We start from the raw sequence: 19,616 nt of genomic DNA, 5'->3' as shown, positions 1-19,616 counted from the left end.
AGCCATATCATTTGTGCATTCCTTACACTGCCTAACATGTTGCCAGCACTCAAAAATAAAATCTCCAAGGCACAATATAAACATGTACAGAATGCATCATTCAGATTTACAGTACTGTAGGAGTGTGTAAAATATTGGTCCTTTGAGTGTATATAAAATAAATGTTTTTTTCAAACTAGCTATATATGTGTGTATATATGTATAGACAGTGTATATGTGTATGTGTATGTATAGTTAAAAGCCATTGGAATGTTCATTTCTGTGCTGACTGATGCTCACCAGAGTGTAATTTATATTTTCCATGCTGGTGCATTGTAATTATTTAATAAATGCTTGATAGACAACATTTTAGTTTCTAAGTTATTGAATTCATTTAAATCTGGAAAGGTCGAGTCACTGATAGCACAGTGAAGGAAAACTAAGAATTCTTAACAAATTTGGTATGGAAATTATTTTTTAGATTTGTAAGCCTTGTCGTTTTCAAAAGATTTTTAAAAATTCATCTTTAGCTATACTTAATCAGTAAGTATTGAAAACCTATTAGGTGCTTGGCTTTTTGCAAGTTCTCTGATAGATAATTAGCAAAATTTGCAGTCCTAAAAACTCTCAAACAGCTGAAAACTGCACTAAGACTTTTGGGACATCCCATAAAGGACATGAACCCTTTACTTATTATTTACTTTTTATTGCTGCCTTTTGTCTTTGTCACTTTTCTTTCTTTTTCTTCCCATATCTTATAATAAGGTTAAACAAGAAGAAAAAAGGGCAAAATTCACCAACTATTTAGCCAAGTCCCATATTTTCTGCAGTGGAGTATACATGTAGTCTTAGGAAAAAATGAAGCCATAAAGAGGGCTTTTGTGGGTTCTCTTGGTGGAGTTTTTCAGGGAGGTGGGATTCACTTAGGTGCAAAGCTTCCATTGTGAAAGTTCTTTCCACTAGAACACAGAGCCTTAGACAGCTTTCTAGGATGGTGATGTCAAATTTAAATAGAAATGAGTATTGTTAATCCGTAAATAAGTATCCTTGCTGGCTGCATAGTGACTTAGTTTTAAAATGTAATGTTATCTGTATTTTATTGTGTTTTTACTTATTTTGTTAACTATTCTGGTTCAAGCCTCACATGGTTGATGCCTTTGATCTGTAGCACTAAAAGACATGTGTATGTGCATGCATGCACATACACACACACTGCTATATATGCTCATATGAGCAAGTCACTGAAGCTAGCCTGTAACTGGAAGGAGACTTAAATCTCAGTACCTTGTGGACTCCAAACCCAGGCCTCAGCCCACTTCATCAAAGCCTCCTCTTACAAGAACTATACAGAATAGAATTTAATTATTGATCTCTGCGTGGTCCATACAAGTTCTGCTATTCTGCAATTCAATTCCATTAACAATGAAGTAACCTACTAAGTTACATTGTACTGTGCTGGGGAAAATAAGTTTAGATATCAGCATTTATTTAGCACCTTCTGTGTGCTAGGTACTAGAGATACAAATATAAAGCCAAAGAGTTAGCATTCTACTGGAGATGAGAGTAGGCACATATGGCTAGATATATACAGAAGAAAAAAACACAAAATAAGAACAAAGTAGTTAGATACAAAGTCATTACAGAGGGAGAGCACCAGCAATTGGGAAATTCTTCGTGTAGGGGTTATGCTTAAGCTGTATCTTGAAGAGGGCAGGGGATTCTAAGGTGGAAGTGAGGAGGGAGTACATTCTAGACATGGGGGACAGCCTGGGCAAAAGCAAGCAGATGGGAGAGAGAAGATGCTTTTTGTGAGAAAGAGAATATTAGTTTGGCTGGTACTATAGCATGCAGAGGAAGGGAAGTAACACATCAAGAAGGCAGAAAAATAGAATGGGGTCAAGTTGTGAATGGCCTTTAACGCAAGAGAGAGGAATTGCTGTTTTATCCTAGAGGAAGCTGGAAGCCGTTAGTGCTTTTTCAGTGGAGACATGAGATGGTCAAATCTTCACCTAAAGCATATCACTTTGGCAACTTTTTGGAGGTTAGATCGGATGCCAATTTGGAGACCATTGAAATAAACCTATTTAGAAGTGAAGCATGTCTAAACTAAAGGGGTATGAATTGAGAGAAGGGGTTAGAAGCCAGAGATGTTGTAGAAGGTGAAACAGAAATATTTGACAATTGATTGGATGTATGGGGTTAGGAAAATTCAAGGATCAAGGATGAGACTGAGGTTATAAACCTGGTAAACTAGAAGAATAGCAGTGCCTTTGACAGAATTAAGGCATTTTGGAAGAGGGTAGGGTGAGTTTAAGTTGGCAGATGAGATACAAAATGATAAATGCATAGAAAGTCATAGAAATGGTGCTATGTGATGGATGAATCAAAGAAGGTATTATGGAGACCTACTTGGTGTTACTCATATGATATTCCTGATTGTTTAACATCTTTATCAGTGGTTTGAGTAAAGGCATAGCTGTCAAGCAGTTGGTGTGAAACAGAGAAGGTAGTGAACTTTACACTTGATAAATATCACAGATGTGACATGGCAGCCAAAAAAACAAATTCAGTTTTAGACTGAATTCTGTAATACTTTGTTCAGTTCTGGATCTCACATTTTAATAAGGACATTGACAAGCTACAGCACATTCAGGAGAGGGTAACCAAGATGTATCCTAAGTATACAGATTTAGACCTAACAGATTTAGGCTTGATGTGAGGAAGAACTTTCTAACAAAGATACTCAGATATAAAATGAGGATCCCTGGAAGATTTCTTCCTCACTTTAGGCCTTTGACCATTGGTAGATATTGTAGAACAAGAGTTCTTGACCTATTTTGTGTGTATCATGTACCCCCTTTGACAATCTGGAGAAGCCTATAGATATTTTGTTGGCTACATTCATAGTTGGAGCAATTTTTGAATTTTATTTAGAAGTTAGTAAAAATAATGATGAATTATTTTCCCTTCCAATTTTGTGACCAACTTGAAATCTATCTATGGAACAATATAATTCTGTAATTCTGTGTTAATTGGTACTTAATGCTTAAAAAAAGAGAATGATCATTATTAAACAGTTTTGTGTCTCTATTTATCATTTTGCATTATTTTTAGCCAGACAAGTAGTTAGTTACAAGAAACCACTCATGTAGTGTCATTTTTTTATGTCTGTAGTAAGCAGGTAAGAAAATATATGAAAACATAATATTTTAGTATCTTAATATGTCTTCTGAGAAGCAATTTTCCTTTCTCTCTTAAATGTAAAAACCAGTTCTGTATTGTCTGCTAAATTTCATAAATTCTTCTAGGATGGGAGATTAGACTAGACTTAACAGTTGTAATACATTATGGGAGTGGGGACAATAGTAGGTATTTTAGATGTGAAATATTTGGTATTTTTAGAATAACATTCAATAATTAAAACATACAAGTGGTTGTATCATTTCACTGTATGCTTTGTATCCTGTGATATGTTTTAAACATTTCTGAACATTTTCACATGCACTCTTATTTAAGATCCTGGCCCCCCCTCATTGAATGAAAAGATGACAAGTAAAACTCACTCCAGATGTCATTACTACATGATAGACAAATGATGTCCTTGAGCTAATAGATCATTGGAAAATAGATGTTTTAGACTAAACTGCACTTTGAATTTTCAAGGATATTTTCATTGGCTCAGTTCAAATACTCCAAATGAGACGTGGAACTTTAGCTATATGAATGGTATTAATGAATGAAAAACGAAACAAAACATTTCTTAAGTGCTTATCATATATAAAGCACTGAGGATACAAACAGGAAAAAACATGGCAGGCCTACCAGCTCTCGACAAACTCACATTTTCATGGGGAAACACAAGTATCATCCATAGTAATTTTCAGCTGCAAGTCACTTGTTTGTATGACATATATTTATTGTTATGCTATACAATGTCTCATCTTTATAAGATCAAAGTGGCTCCTGTGGCATATGATTTTGTGTACCTTACATATAAAAATAAATTTTCTCTTTCATAAATAGATTTCTTTAACATTAATTATAAAACAGATATGCAAAAAGGAATCAAATTTACTTTAATTTCCAAATTATAGACTTTTTCTTGTAGGAAAAAAGCCAAACCCTCACCCATTAGAGTTTGCTAACTGGGAAGGAAGCAAATATTTTTCTAAAGAAAATAATTTTGTTAAAATTTTTGAGTGTGTACAGTAATTATAACGGAGAACAAAATATTGCCCAGTTGAGGTCCATAATGTTTTTTAATGAATGAATTAGAATGATTTGTTTGTAATTAATGTCTTTTTTGGGTGATTGGTTGCATACTGATTAAATTCTTGTTCAAACAAATGATTCAGTTACAATAAAAAATATTTTGTTAAGGATTTTATCTTACCCTCCCACTCCTACCCCATTCAGTGGCCATCAATCTTGTTCATAGTTTGGAGGCAAATTTTTTCTTAGTACAGATCAATGTGTAGCTCAATCTTTGAAATAGAAAAATAGGAAGAAAGAGAATAATCATTTATATAGTGCCTACTGTGTGCCAGGTATCACACCAAGTGCTTTTTACACATATTACCTCATTAGATCCTCACACCACCCCTGTGAAGGCAGGTGCCTTTACTATTCCCATTTTTCAGTTGAGGAAACTGAGGAGGCTAAGTTACTATCCAAAGGTCACACAGCTAGAAAATGTGTGAGAGTGGCTATGAACTCAGATCTTCCTGACTCAAAGCCTAGTGCTCTGTTCACTGTCATTGTGCTACCAGTTACCAGATGAACAAAAACAGATAACGAAGTTGTCCGCTGCAGTCCTGCCTGTGATTTGGAGATCCCTTGGGCTTCTGAAGTGGTGTCAGTGGAACGCAAGCTCTGCTTGGTGCTATATTTCTAAAAGGCTGGCCAGTGAAACCCAAACCCTGTGTCTGTTTTCTAAAAACCAGCTGATTAGTAAATACTAGAAGGTTGGCCAAGAAGCAGTTAAGTGTTTTCATCACAGTAACCTAGGAAGCACTGGATATTAAATTGTACCTTACACCAATGAAATCAGATCTTTCAGTGCATTGCAGTTAAATACAAAATAGCAAAGATTAAACTAATGGGTATTACAGTTTATAAACTCTCTAGGAGATCACATATCAGAGAAACAACATCTTTGGTAATTGTCTTGGAGAATTTACTCTTTTTTCCTATTTGAAGATCACAGAGATTACTGTCTGACTATAGGAAAAATAGTCCTTATTCATGTGATTACGATGACATTTCATTTATAAATCCTGGTTCGACAGATTTGGGGCTATCTGTCTTTTTAGGTAGGAAGCTCAGTTCTTTAGAAAACTGGGTTGTGGAGCTGACATGGTTTTTTGAACATCCTTGCCATTAAGTAGAATTTCTTATTGGATGTGGTGGCTTTTGTGGCACCTGCTTCAGCAAAACTAAGGTTCTTCTTGCAGCTGTCTTTGTTTTGATGCCAATTTTCTTGGCATTTTATACTTTGTTATTATTAAATTTCTTAAAGGTGCTCTAGAAAGTCAAATTTACTCTTTAGGTAATTTTTAAAGTATGCAATTTTTAAAGTTTATATTCTGAAGAATCCTATAGATCAGGGTTCATGGACTTTTGGGAATTCATAAACTTGGTTGGGAGAAAAATTATTACTTTCACCAGTCTTTGTCCTTTTGTAATCCTATATGTTTTATTTTATGCATTTAAGAGCAGAATTCTGAGAAAGAGTCCATGGATTTCATCATACTACCACAGGGTTCCATCTCTCTCTCTCTCTCTCACACACACACACACACACACACACAGAGAGAGAGAGAGAGAATATATATGAGCAGAAAGCTGTAAATATGAAGGACATAGTTTATGAAGGACACTGTCCCTCCTGTCAAAGTGAAGAGAGATCTGCCCAACATGAACAAGAAGTCCAAAGTTAAGAAATAAGCAAATGTATATAAAAAAGAACACAACCATAATAAGGTGCTATGATGACAGGGAAGCTCAAGTCTCAAACGTAGAAGAGAATGACTTGAAAAAATCTATAAGCAAAACCTCAAAGAAAAGTGCAAATTAGATACAAGCCCAGTAAGAATACTTAGAGAAGTTAAAGGAGCTAAAATCATTGAAAAAAAAGCAATTGAGAGCAGTAGAGGAAAAAGTGGGAAAAGTTAATTAGCAGCATGGTAAAAAAGGTACAAAATCTTACTAAAGAAAGTAGCTCCTTGGAAATTAGAATTGGGCAAACAAAAGCTAATGATTCCATGAGACGTCATGAAATTGATATGTATTAAAAGTGACAGAATGTGGTTTTTATTCTTTAAAGCTTTACTGAATCAAAATCAAATGGTGTTGTTCCTTATGTGTAGGTATATGCATACATACATATGTGTATACATGCATTTTTAACATAAAAGATTGAGTTTGAATAATGAATAATAATCCAGTCATTCTACTATTATTAAAAATGAATGGGAATATCAGAGCATGACTAATTTGATATTCAGCTATAATTCAGCAGTCAATATCCTGAAAAAAATAAAGAAAATGTGAAATACCTCATAGGGAAAACAATTGCTCTGGAAAATAGATCACGAGAGATAGTTTGAGTCACTGGACTACCTGAAACCATGAACATAATAAAGGAGCCTAGATATCATATTTCAAGAAATGATAAAGGAGAAATGCCACGATATCTTAGAGCCAGAGAGTAAAGTTGAAATCAAAGGAATTCACTGGTCACCACCTAAAAGAAACCACAAAAGGAAAGCTCTCAGGAATATTATAGTCAGCATTCAGAGCTCCAGGCCGAAGGGTCATGGCAATCATGATCTCAGAGAAAGCAAGAAAATCCAGGATCACATCTATACCATGATGAGGCCAATGAGTAGGACTTAATTGAAGGATTAATAACATTAATAGAAGTTTACGAACTGTTTGCGAATGGAGATTCATCTAGTTGGGTCAGAATGTAATTTGCAGAGAAACAACTTGTGACAAAGGATGGACAGATAGGTTGTTGCAAGATGGTAGAGAGCTTTAATCACCAGTGTGAGGAGCCTCAACTTTGATGCGTAATGGGAAGCTGTTGAAATATTTTTAAGTGCCTTGATGTCATCAAATCTATCAATGGGAAAGATGGATTGGGGGGTGGGAGTAGGGAAAAGATTGAAGATGGGATAACTAATTATTTACTTTTAAAGTAATTATGATTTGTCAAGAATGGTTTTACTTGGACTAGAAAATGCACATCACTGATACTTTGACTTGAGAACCCAGATTTTAAATTTTATACTAATTGGGCAGCCACAATGAAATTGGCATTTGCAAAACCTTCTTTGAATAAAAATTCAACAATTTTGTGCTCTTCAAACATACAAAAGACATTCTCCTCTTAAATACACTTTGTTAAATTCTTTTGAAAGATCCTACATGTTTGGGACCATTTACATTTTGGTGATAATACAGAATGAGGAGGCAAGGATAGAAAGAAGTCCTTGAGACACACATGTGCACACTTTTGACTTTTTTGATTTTTAAAATAAGGACTTGAAGGTATAATGTTTGTGTTTTTCCAGCTGTAATTAATTTATGATAAAATAAAAAAAATGGATAATTTCAGTGTTGCACAATGCTGGCAACCTAGTAGCCATTATTTACTTGAAACATGAAGATTTTGTTGGACTTCTTCCTATACCACATTGCTGTTCCAATTAAACTTTTATTACGAAAGCCATTTAAAGGAAGGGTGCAGAAACAAATGCACGGCTGAACAATTGATATGTATTAAAAGTGACAGAATGTGGTTTTTATTCTTTAAAGCTTTACTGAATCAAAATCAAATGGTGTTGTTCCTTATGTGTAGGTGTATGCATACGTACATATGTGTATACATGCATTTTTAACATAAAAGATTGAGTTTGAATAATGAATAATAATCCAGTCATTCTACTATTATTAAAAATGAATGGGAATATCAGAGCATGACTAATTTAATATTCAGCTATAAGACTTTATTATTTATGCTAATTAATGAGGTAGTTGGTCTTTTTATAGCATCTGAACCTCATAGTTTCAAGTAGTCAGTAGAGGAATATGTATCTTTTTCTTGAGTTGTTATAGTCTTAGTGCTATAATTACCAGTAATAGAGTACTTCATGGTTTACAAAATGCTTAATTCAGAACAATCTTATGAGTTAGATACTACAATTATTGTCATCCCTATGCTGTAGAAAAGGGAGCTGAGGTTCTGAGCAAAGGCCCAAGGTTACAAACTAGTCTGGATACCAGTGGCTTTACTCAGTTCAGTAGGCACTCATCCTGATACTTTAAGAAAAAAATACACAGAGGATATAAAGATAAAAATAAAAAAGTTTCTGCCATCAAGATCCCTCCTTACCTCAGCCTCTTCGATGCCCTAATGTTCTCTAAACCTATGCCCCACCTCCTACAATTCACCATTTCCTTATTTCCCCAGTTGCCAGAGCCTTTCCATGCCCTGTTACCTTGTGTATTGTCATGGTGTCCCAAAAGTCTTAATCTAGGTTTAAGCTTTAATCAAAGTGTAACAGACTGATTAAGCAGATAGAATGTAAGACCTTTGAAGGCAGAGAGATTTTCATTTTGTTTTTAGCATGTCTAGCATGTAGTGTAGGTACCAGTAGGTCTGACTGGTTGCAGGGCTTTACAGTTCACAACATATAAATAACACAAATTCAGTATAATTTGAAAAGAGATCACTTACAGCTAGCCAGATCCAGAAAGCTCTCCTTTTACAGCCCTTAAATCAATTGCAAATTATTGCTGTTCATTCATTTTAAGCCAACATTTCATAAAGCCTGTGGCAGAAAAGTGAAGGGGAGAGAGTTTTTCCAGCAGAATTGCTGGTCTTACTTTTAGGTTGAGGTTTCTTCTAGCTCCACCCCTGAATCTTTGGCTTAATTCAGAAGTTCTAGAGTGGAACTGAGGTGAGGGGAAGCCTGTTAATAACTGTCTGGAAGCAGTTCTGTGAAGAATCTGACAGGCACTTGAGTATAAAAGGTCTGAGGAGACCCATCAGTATTCACCAGTGGCTTTAACTCCCTCTGCCTTTTCCTCTCCCTCCTCCTTCTCCTTCTTTTCTCTTCCTTTCCTCCTCCCTCTCTCTTTCCCCTTTCTTCTTCTCCCCCCCCCCCACATCCGTTCCCCCACTGAATTCCCTCTCTCTTTTTACAACACTGACCTAGATAGTTTTGAAAACCCTCAAAGAAAATTTCCAGGTTTTTGGAATCCTGAAAAAACTGTTTTACAAAAATTATGATTGTGGACAGGAGATTAGTTCTGAGATGTGCGTGTGTGTGTGTGTGTGTGTTTGCGCACACTGGCACGTGTGTGTTTGTGCTGTGCATGCTTTGAAATGGAAAACTAACACTTGTTTTATAAAAATGACCGTGCCATGAAGACGGCCTTCTGAATTACAGATTTGCTACTGTAGTTGTGTCTTCACTATGGTGGAGGCAGATTTACGTTTCCCAGTTTTGGGGACCAAAGAAATAGCATTTGTGGCCTGAACTTAGCTTCTTGTTTGTGAGAGACAATTATACGCAATGAGCTTGTTCCATAAATGATTTTGGGAAGTTCTTAAAATATCTGAAAATTTAAGATTCTTGCTTTGGGAGGTGGAGGCAGAAAAACATCCTCTTTATCCATGAATATTCGTCCTGCCTTGGATAGCTATGGAAGCCACTGTTCCTATAATTTTATAGTGTAGCATGTGCTATGCTTGCTAACTATTTTATGTCTTCACCAACTTCAGGCTGTCCCCAAAGTCTTAGTGCAGTTCTGTGCTTTAATGGCTTAAAACTGCACTAAGACTTTTCGGACACCTTATAAAAGCATACAAATTGCTGGCTGCACTATAATTTCATTTGAGGTTATTATAGAGTGATTTCTCTGATGGATCCATTGGCAGAATATTCTTTTCTAGTATTTATATTCTTTCAATAATAACCACTTTTTACTTTTATTCCTGGGACTTTAAAACAGATTTAATTGGTATATTATATCCTTCATGTGAACAATGCTACAACATTCTATTTTCCCACTGTTCTGTCCTTTATTCTTCAGATCCTATGGAAGAAAAAAATTGGTTACTATTAAAAGCTTAGTAGAAACTGTCAGTTAAGTGTGAACTTTTCTTCTGTATCTTCTTCTCCCTCCCTTTTTAGTATATTCTCCAAATAGTATGCAAAAATTCTTTTGATTTATTAACAGTAATAAAATTATGTTATAATAGTAGTAGTAAATCATAATAATAATAGTAGTAGTCGTGATAATGAGGAAGTAGTGTTGTGTGGTGGTACAAGAAAGAACTGGGTGACAATCATAAAACCTGGGTTGTAGTCTAGTCATTGTATATTGTTGAGCAAGTCACTACACTTAGTATCTTTTATTTCCTCCCTATAATGAAAAGGGTAGACTAAGAACTGATTCCTTCCAGCTCTAAAATGATTTGGATTCTATTTTTATAAACATGATTATTTCCATATTTTTAAAGAGGTTGAGAGAAAGCTATTTAAAAAAAAAAAAAACCCAAACAAAAACAAAGGGTAGATAATGGTAGAAACTAGGTAAGCTTCTGGACTATATTTCTGGAAATGTACTTTGAAAAGAAAAAAAAATCCAAACTTCTCCAAATATGATTTTTTAATTTAAAATAAAAATGGAGGGAAGGTTGCTTTGTGTGAGTTTAAGAAGACAAGAGGATAATCAGCGCTATCTCAGATTGATAGGAGGGGAAGGATCATTGCAGGATTAATGTTGTCGTCAGATTCTCTTAGAAGCCCTGATATTTCTTGTTCTGTATAGTTCCATTTGAATTTTTTCCCCTCCAGACTGAATAAGTGTCTCAGTTGTTTTGTTTGCTCTGCACATACCTTTCTCTTCTTGGCCTTTCATATTTGTATAGTATAGCTTTGAGTTAGGACAGAATACATAGCTTGAAGATCGTGCTGTGTGTGTATTCCATTGTGAGCTCTCAGTCACTCTTCTCCTAAGTGCACAATAACTGTAGTGTCAAAGGGGCCTACACAGAGACAGATGATGGTGGTTTTATGGAATTGCAGTGGTGTGTGGCATCTGTAGAAATCTGCAGGCTAAGCAATTGCAAAAATTCCTCTAAGCAGAGAGGCCTCCAGAAATGCCATGTTTTGGCCCCATTCACGAATGCCACAAATAACAGGCTAGGCATGGAAGACTTCCCTCAAGTTCAGAGGCTTTAGAATGCTGATCTTCAGTGATGCCAGCAACAGATTTCACTGCCATTTATTGAGAGAATTTGCTTTCTCAAAGCAATCTCGCCACCCCCTGGTGTAATTTCACAGCCTGGTCTGGAAAGGTATCTCTCTCTCTCTCCCCCCCTTTCCTTCCCTCTCCCCGACCCTCACCACACCACTTCCCTTTCTCTTTTGTTTCTTGTATAACGGAACTGTTGCCAAAAATTTGGTATCCAGAAAGTAGAAGGAAAGCTTGCTTTTTAATTACCCACAGTCAAAACATATGGAAATGCCTTGTTTACATTGTGGAGAGCTGGGGAGTTAGGTTTGGGGTGAGAGGAGAGAAATGGATAAAAATGATCTGATGTAGGGAGTATTGGACTTTTGTAAGTTTTAATATGCTCTGTTTTTATTCTCTCAATTAAATATTTCCAAATGAAAATGAAATTTCACCCATTGACACGATTGTCTTCTCAACAAGTGTAGCCTATTCAAAGCAAGTGTTTTGATAGCACAAAGTGAAAACAAGCCCTGTGCAGCCCCCTTCTCCCATTGGTGTGTTCTTCCTAAAACCTCCATTCTGAAGAAGGAACCAACCATCCTTCTTTCTCTGGTCTTTGCCACTGTGCCTCAGCTGCCTACTTCTTAAAGCCCTTCAGGCATGAAGGGGCAGGGACAATTCAGGTAAAAAATAGGATAATAATAGAGATAGCACTAACTTGAATGTCAGTAAGCTAGGTTCTTAGCTTTGATAGCAAAAAGCTATAGAAAAGGTATCCAAGTTACAACTTTTCTGGCTTTCAGGTTACTCATTTGTAAAATTGAGGGGGTTGAACTAAATAATTTCCAATGTCTCTGTCATCTTTAAATGTTAATCTATGATCACACTTAGCTAAATTCTTGTTTATTCTTGTCTATTTAGTGATAATTTAGTATATAGAAATCTAACTTCAGAGACTGCTTATGACCTGTAGCCAAGTCCCTTAACTGCCCTAAGTCCTCATTTTCCTCATCTATAAAATGAGAGCATATGACCAGATCATTTTAGTGAATCTTTATTACTTTTTATAAGACTCTAATTCTGTTAGACTTTGTGGCCTCCCAAGTGAAAGGAGAAAGAGATGTCTGCTAGTTGAGAGGTTGCACTGGGTACAGCCTGGAAGGATGTATCGTGCAGTGTGTCCAGCAGGCTCTTCCACTCAAGTTGGCTTTCAGTGGCTCGTGGGGAAGTGACCCTGAGTTTTCTAAGCTTCTATCAGCAGAGCACAAATTCTAGAAGACCGTACCAACTTGGAAAAGCTTCTCATATGGGCTCAGTTAAGGATTGTATATCTATTCTCCAAGGACCAGCTCATCTGAGTTCAAAGAGACCCTTCAGTAAGGTTAAACATTAGAGTAGTGCTTTTTTTCCAGAGGGTTAGGAGAAGGGAAGAGAAAGGGATAGACCAAAACTAAAATTACTTAGTAGGGCAGAAAAGACTTAGACTCTGTATTGGCTGAGAGAGTATTTCCAGAGATGAAATAAAGAACTGTTGTGTGTACCCAGCATGCAGTAAGTTTGGTTTTTAATCAATTCAACCAATACTTATTAAATACCGTTCTTTCTAAAATATAGTGTGCAACTGAATATGCTATAATACAGTTTGATCTTATCTGCCTAAGAATAAAGTAATACTATTAACTTTCATGTTATGGAAACTATTCCTTCATTAATGCCAAGTTAATTTTTTGTTTGCTTTCTCATTCCATTAACTAGTGTTCACCTTGCAATTCACTGAAACACCAGAACCTTTGTTCACACAAACTGATGTCTTGACATGGCCCTTCCATCTCATATATACACCTCCCACCAGTTTTTATTTTTAATATGAATTGGATGATGAGTCTTTGCCCATTCATGCCAGCTTCTGTCTCATCTCCTTTTTCTTCCTCTTCAGAATTTTCCTCGAGATCATCCTATAATTGTCTTGCACCAACTTCTTCCCCTATAGAATTTTAGTCCACGGGGCTAGTCTTCCTCTGCGTCATCTGAAATCTCTTCTCACCAAAATGTAGGGTGTGTGTCATCCTGATTTTCTTTCTCTTTTCTTACAAATGCTAAGATGAATCAGTCACTTCCTCCCCAGCTACATAAATGTTGATAGTTATTATTTATTCATGACTTCATTTATGTGTTTGTTTATCTATCTGTGACTTACTTAATTACCACATTATCACCTTGAGAGAGGCACTGTTTTTGTTTTTGTGTTTCTTTTTACCCCCAGTCCTTAGCACAGATGAATAAATGCCTGGTGCCTTGATTTTCTCTCTGATTATAGCTGTTTTCTAGAACCATAAATTTCCTCTGCTTCTGATGGCTGTAATTTGCATGTTTCTCTTAGAAATTCTTGGCAAATAATTAATTGACTCTGGAGTCAGAGAACTTGGCTTCAAATATCTCAGTAAACACTGCCAGTGTTACCTTGGATGAATTACTTAACCTACTTGGGCCTCAGTTTCCTCATACGTAAAATAAAGGGCTTGAACCAGATGGCTTCTGAGGTCTTTTACAACTCTTGAGTTATTAAGGCTATGAACCAAACCTTTAGTTTTGAATACTTTCTGTGAAAGAATACTTATCATCTTCTTAAGAGATACATAATTACTTGACCCATTAGGTTCCCCATATTAATAAAAGTGACCCCTTAAATTTCTTAAAAACACTTCCAGGGATGAATCCTAAACATGTGATTGAGACAGGAGCTGTAATAATCTACTAGTAAAGAAGAATTTCTTGGTCGCCTGGAATTCAGAAAGTGAACAATGATCCCTTTTATATGGTACAGTACTTGTAGTGTGCTTTATTATAATTGATGTTAATGTGTGACAAAGATGTAGGTGGTTTATTGAATTTCTTTTTTTTTTTTTATACCTCATTGCTATTTGTAGGAAATCCTTGGTCTCCTGAAATGTATAAAATAGGGATTTTACCAAATATTTGCGAGAGGGTGAGTTTTCTTTTTTTTTTTTTAAATAAAGTATCATCTCCACTCTTTAAAATTAGATTAACATATTTTGTAAACCAGAAAATGTTTTAATCGCATATGAATGTGGAAGCATCTCAGCATAGTTAGAGAATACCTTGTTGAAGTAACTTGTACATCCTACCCCCTGTAACGTAGTAGGTAAATCGTTGAGAGTTTCTAGAAGTACCTGGAAGTTATGTGACTTGTAACCAGGGTTATGTAATTATTCAGGTGAGAGGAGACATTCAAGTTCTGGTTTTCCTGATTCCAAGCCAAACAACTCTGTCCATTATACCATTTGTCTCTCATTTTGATCATGTCAATTTGTAAGTTAGATAAAGAGTTGGAAATATATAATTAATTTATTTTCTTCAAGTTGGAAGACTTGCACCAAGAGACTAGTGATGTTTGAAATTTACTAGCCCATTTGACCTACTGGAAATTAATTTATAATCGATGATGTATGTGTACTTAAATACATACACATATACAGAAAATATGTCCTAATGCAGATACGTATGTGTATCATGCTCTTCCAATTCAAGTCATATGATAAAATTAAATCATCATCTGTTGTTAGTGTTAACATGACTAAACTAGCCTAATTTGGCATTCTTCTCATTTATAAAAAATTCTGATGCATATCTAAGAGTCATCATCAAAGACTGATGGGAAGAGAAAATATCCAATCTCTTTTTCTTAGGGCTTCTAGACATCTATTTCTAACCTCTGATGAAAATAAGGTACAGCTTTTTTTTTTTTAAAGGAAGAGACAAGGCAAAGTTGCCAAATGAGATAAAGTACCAGCTGCACTTTATTTGAAGTTCTGTGAAATTTGAAAATGAAATATTTTAAGCTCTTTCCCACTGTAATATGTTTAGGAAATATTGAACTTTATCGTACTAAACTGTGAACACTTGGATGAGATGGTCTCACTCATTTAAAAAGTACCAGAGGTGGCTTTCCTTTTTCCTCTTGGAGCCCAGAAGAGTGTTTTTGTATAAACTCATTAAGGAAAAGGAGGAGTGTGTCTGGCTTTACTTCTCTGTTGGGTGTTCCCAGGGGGCACACATCTTAATTGGAAATGAGCTCCCCCTTTGACTGTGTTCTGTCATTGATTGGACAATAAGCTTTTCTATGGTTGTCAAAGGCATTTATGTTCCTGTTGATAGCAGTCTGCTTAAATAAAACAACCTATTTGCCAACAAGTGTATGAAGAGTATATTAAATGCTTGAGAGGCAGAGAGTGTAATACCCCATTCCCAATAAATTTGCCCTATTTGAATGAATACAGGAGGTATATTGTTTTAACAGGAATTTTAAAAGGATATTTATATATAGCTACTTAAAGTCTTTATATTCTGTAAATATGAAGGAACAAAATTAATCCTTCATGTCCACTGAATATTGACGGACTTCCTTCTGCAGTTACATTGTCCAAAAGTGTTTTGTTTTTGAAAGGGTAGGGGGTGAGGAGAGAAGTGTCCCTGGGGATATGGCATGAGCACATGCCTTTGTATGTATAGCACAGGATAACTTGGTTGTTGTTGTTGGTAGTGAGTTAAGAAACACTTTGAGCATATCTCTATCCTGTGCTTCTGTCTCTTAAATCCTTCCAAAAACTCCTTTTAATGGATTTATTCATGAGTTCTCTTGGGATCTATATCTGGTATCAAGAAAATGGGGTATAGTCCTTTTCTTTTTCCCCCTTTTTTGTATTTTTGTTGTATAATAGTCTATCAATATTCAGAATTTGTGTCTCATTTTATGATGAAAACTGAAATAAAAGTGAAATATGGGCCATGTCCCAACCTTCTGTGTCCTGGAATGACCACACCTGTAGGATTATCTTTCATTTTGTGTACCATGTTTTTGAGAGGCAGGGACCATGACAGTGAGGTAACTGAAGGTCATACTCTAGGAGAAAGGAGCTGAGAATGGGAGCTGTGAATGCTGAGCTCAGAGAAGAGATATCTTTGAGAGATATGATAGCCTTTTTTATGCATTTTATGTAAGGGCTGCCATACATAAAGGGGAGTAGACTTCTTATTGGCTTTAGATTATAGAATTAGAAATTGCAGAAAGGAAGATTGACATTTAATGTAATGAAATAATTTCTAATAATTAGTGCTAAAGTGGAATGGGCTGTTTTGGGAAGTTATGGATTCCAGTTCAACAGAAATCTTTCCTTGAAGGCTATTTAGCCATTTCAGACCATGTAGAAGGGATCTCAGTTCAGGTACTGGTTGGTTAGACTAGGTGACCTTGGGGAAACTTTTCAGCTCTGGAATTTCTTGATGATAGTTGTCAGTGATGATAGCAGTGATAACTAACACCTTCCAAAGGACCTGTCATCTCATTAATTCAGTAGTTCTTCCCAAGTGAGGCACATCATAACCCATTCTGTGTGACCTTGGTCCCTGTTCTCCTAAAACTTATCCACAGGGGATCCATCCAGCTTTCTGGTGGCTTTTGTTGGCATTTTATATCTCATAGCCATAGAACAACAACTATAAAATGTTAGTATTTCAGTGATAGACCTTTGCTTTCATGTGATTTTCCACAGTAAAAAAGCTCTTTGGTTTTCTGAAATCAATCCAGGCTGTTTTTACTCCCCCTTTTCAACTCACCTACTATTTATAAATTATTTTAAAGTTTGCAATTATGCTTGCTGTGTATAGGATGTCCCAAAAGTCTTAGTGCAGTAAGACTTTTAAGACACTCTGTATTTCTTCGGTTGATCTTTACAACCATCCTGTGAAGTTGGTCCTGTAAATTCCTATTTTATGGAAGTGCAGACTTGGGCTGTAAGAAGTTAAATGAGACTTAGCTTCAGGTCCCCCCTAAACAGCATATGAAACAAAATTCAGAAAATCAAACTACTTTGTCACCTAAGTAAAATGAAAAATGCTTGGATGAGTTGGCACTCAATATTTTGTGTTAATCCATTTAAAATATTACTCTTTGCATTTTTGTTAATATTAAAATTGTATGAGAAAGTTAAGATATCACTAAAGGTATTTTTTATTTCTTTTTCAGAAACGGGCTACAGGTCAAGTACTATTTGACAAAGTATGTGAGCAACTCAATTTACTGGAAAAGGACTATTTTGGACTTTTATTTCAAGAGAACAATGATCAGAAGGTAAGAGGAATTATTTTTATTATATTTATCTCTTTAGAAAAGGTTTCTCTCTGAAATAGTTTATTTTGTCCTAAGTAAATCTTCTTAGATTTTGTTTCTCATTCATTGAGTTTTAAAGAAAAAATTTGTCTATAAAATGGAATATCTGATCTGGCATTTATCGCCAAAGATGAAAAGGAAGGATGCAATGTGGTAGATGTGGTTGTGTGCAGAATGCTCTTCTCCTTTCTCACTTCCACCATCTGTTTTCTCTGACTTCTTTTAAGACCCAGTTCAGATGCCACTTTCTGAAAAGGCCTTTCCTGGTCCTTCCCACCCTTTGTCTCTTCTCCCAGTTGTGTGCATGTGGTTGCTCCCATTAGGATATAATATCTTTGCACTAGAGCTGTGTTTTTGTCCTTATTTGTATCTTAGCTTAGGCACAATACCTGATACATTAGAAGAGCTTAATCAGTGCTTGTTCACTGACTTAACTGGGACTAAGAGCTGGAGAGGAGGAGTACTCTATCATCCTGCCAGTCAAGGTTTATGAAGGTAACAAAAAGAGGGAGGGGTAAAAACAAATTTACAGTGGCTAAAAGAATTAGGATACAAAAGGATCTTGACAAATAAGAGTGTTGAGTTGAATCTAATAAATAAAAATTAATAGGAATAAATGTAAAGTTTACATGTAGGCTAAAAGAATTGACTTCACAAGGAGAATATAGGAGAGTATGGTTACATAGCAATGTTACTGTAAGAGATTTGGGGATTTTAATGGAAAACCTAATATAGTCTTAAACTGTGTTACAAAAGGCATGACCTCTAAGAATAAGGAGATAATTCACCAGTAGCCTAGGAGACATCCTACCTTCCAGTTGCTGAATGCATTTAAGAGGTGTAATAAACTTCGAAAACCTATTGGAGTCCATTAATCCACTTTATTCTTTTTTTTTTTAACTCTGAGAAATTAGATATTACTGGTAGAAATCAGAACCTGGTTAAAATCTGTGCTGTTTGTATGATATAAACTGTGGTTTCTTGTACATCCCAGCTGCTGCTTGGTTTGTATAACTGAAATTCTTGTACTTTTAAAATTGACTTTGAAGACTTGAGAACAGCAAGCATCCAGTATACAAACAAATTAATCTTTCTATGATTGGATTACTCTGGGGGATAAGCCAGTTATGCCTTCCAACTTAATTACTGTTATGCCCAAGGTATCTTGGGACCATAGGAATAATAGGGAATAGAGGAGCAGTTAGGGAACTGGCTGGTTTTACTAGATGGCAATTAGAAAGCTATGTGAGGCAGGCCCTGGATGATACCCAGACCATGCTACCTGTGGAACATTTTTCAGTGCAAGTGGGAAATTGGCTGGAATGGGGTAAGGGTCGGAGTTGTGGTGAGTGTGAGAGCTGTAACAAAGTAAAAGTTAGGCCAGAAGAAAGTAGGGTGGTTAAGTTACCCAAAATCAAGGATGGGACAGGGATGAGGAAGGGGATCTGAAATTGAAGAGGCAAAAAAGCATTTTTATATTGTAGCATTGGGAGAAGAAATAAGATCCTGGAAAGTGCCTGCAGATACAAGAGTCTTCTGATTGTCTCAGATGGCCCCTGAGGTAACTCCATGTCATCCGTCCTTAAAGGAATGCCTCTCAGCCAGGCCTTGATGCTCAGCTAAGATCTAAAAATTTCTTAAGTAATCAGCTCCATGTAGAAACTGAAGTGCAGGGGCAGCTAGGTGGAGTAAGGGATAGAACACTGGCCCTGGAGTCAACAGGACACGAATTCAATGCTGACCTAAGACACTTACTAGTTGTGTGACCCTGGGCAGTTGTCCCCTCAACCCCCAAAAGAAAAAAGAAACTGAAGTAAATGGGTGCCTGTTAGCAGGGTTGCCATATTTCTCAGTTTTTGTTCCATTGCAGTTGAGTTACAATACTTTATTTACTCTATTTAATACTTTATAAGCCTGAATGGCTTATAAAATTCCCTGCGAGTGACTTAAAGGGCTTAAAAAAATACCTATTTCCTATTTCAATGAGGAAGACCTGGGTTTGAGACTCATCTCTTCCACTATACTGTGACCTTAACAAATAATGTAACCTCTTGGCATTCTAAATGTTTAAGTTGCAAAGAAAATGACTCCTGGTGTTGTCAGAAGATATTTCCTCATTCCAGGGCTTCCAGTGTTGATGAAATCACGAGTCCAGTGTCTGTCCTTACAGTGTGCCAGGCACTATACTGGTTTTGGG

General features: G+C 36.0%; 1 protein-coding gene across 19 annotated transcripts in view; it reads left to right on the top strand.

Annotated features, from left to right (window-relative positions):
* The window catches only part of EPB41L2 (erythrocyte membrane protein band 4.1 like 2), a 283,916-nt gene that overhangs the window by 141,121 nt on the left and 123,179 nt on the right, over positions 1 to 19,616 (top strand). For all 19 annotated transcript variants that reach the window (XM_072643326.1, XM_072643324.1, XM_072643319.1 and 16 more), the window contains one exon: positions 17,276 to 17,380. In XM_072643326.1, coding sequence (XP_072499427.1) covers positions 17,276 to 17,380 — 105 coding nt within the window. The remainder of the gene's footprint in view (positions 1 to 17,275; positions 17,381 to 19,616) is intronic.

Source organism: Notamacropus eugenii, chromosome 2, assembly GCF_028372415.1.
Source record: "Notamacropus eugenii isolate mMacEug1 chromosome 2, mMacEug1.pri_v2, whole genome shotgun sequence".
Taxonomy (NCBI): domain Eukaryota; kingdom Metazoa; phylum Chordata; class Mammalia; order Diprotodontia; family Macropodidae; genus Notamacropus; species Notamacropus eugenii.
Note: the sequence above shows the minus strand (reverse complement) of the source record. Positions and strands in the feature narration are given on the sequence as shown.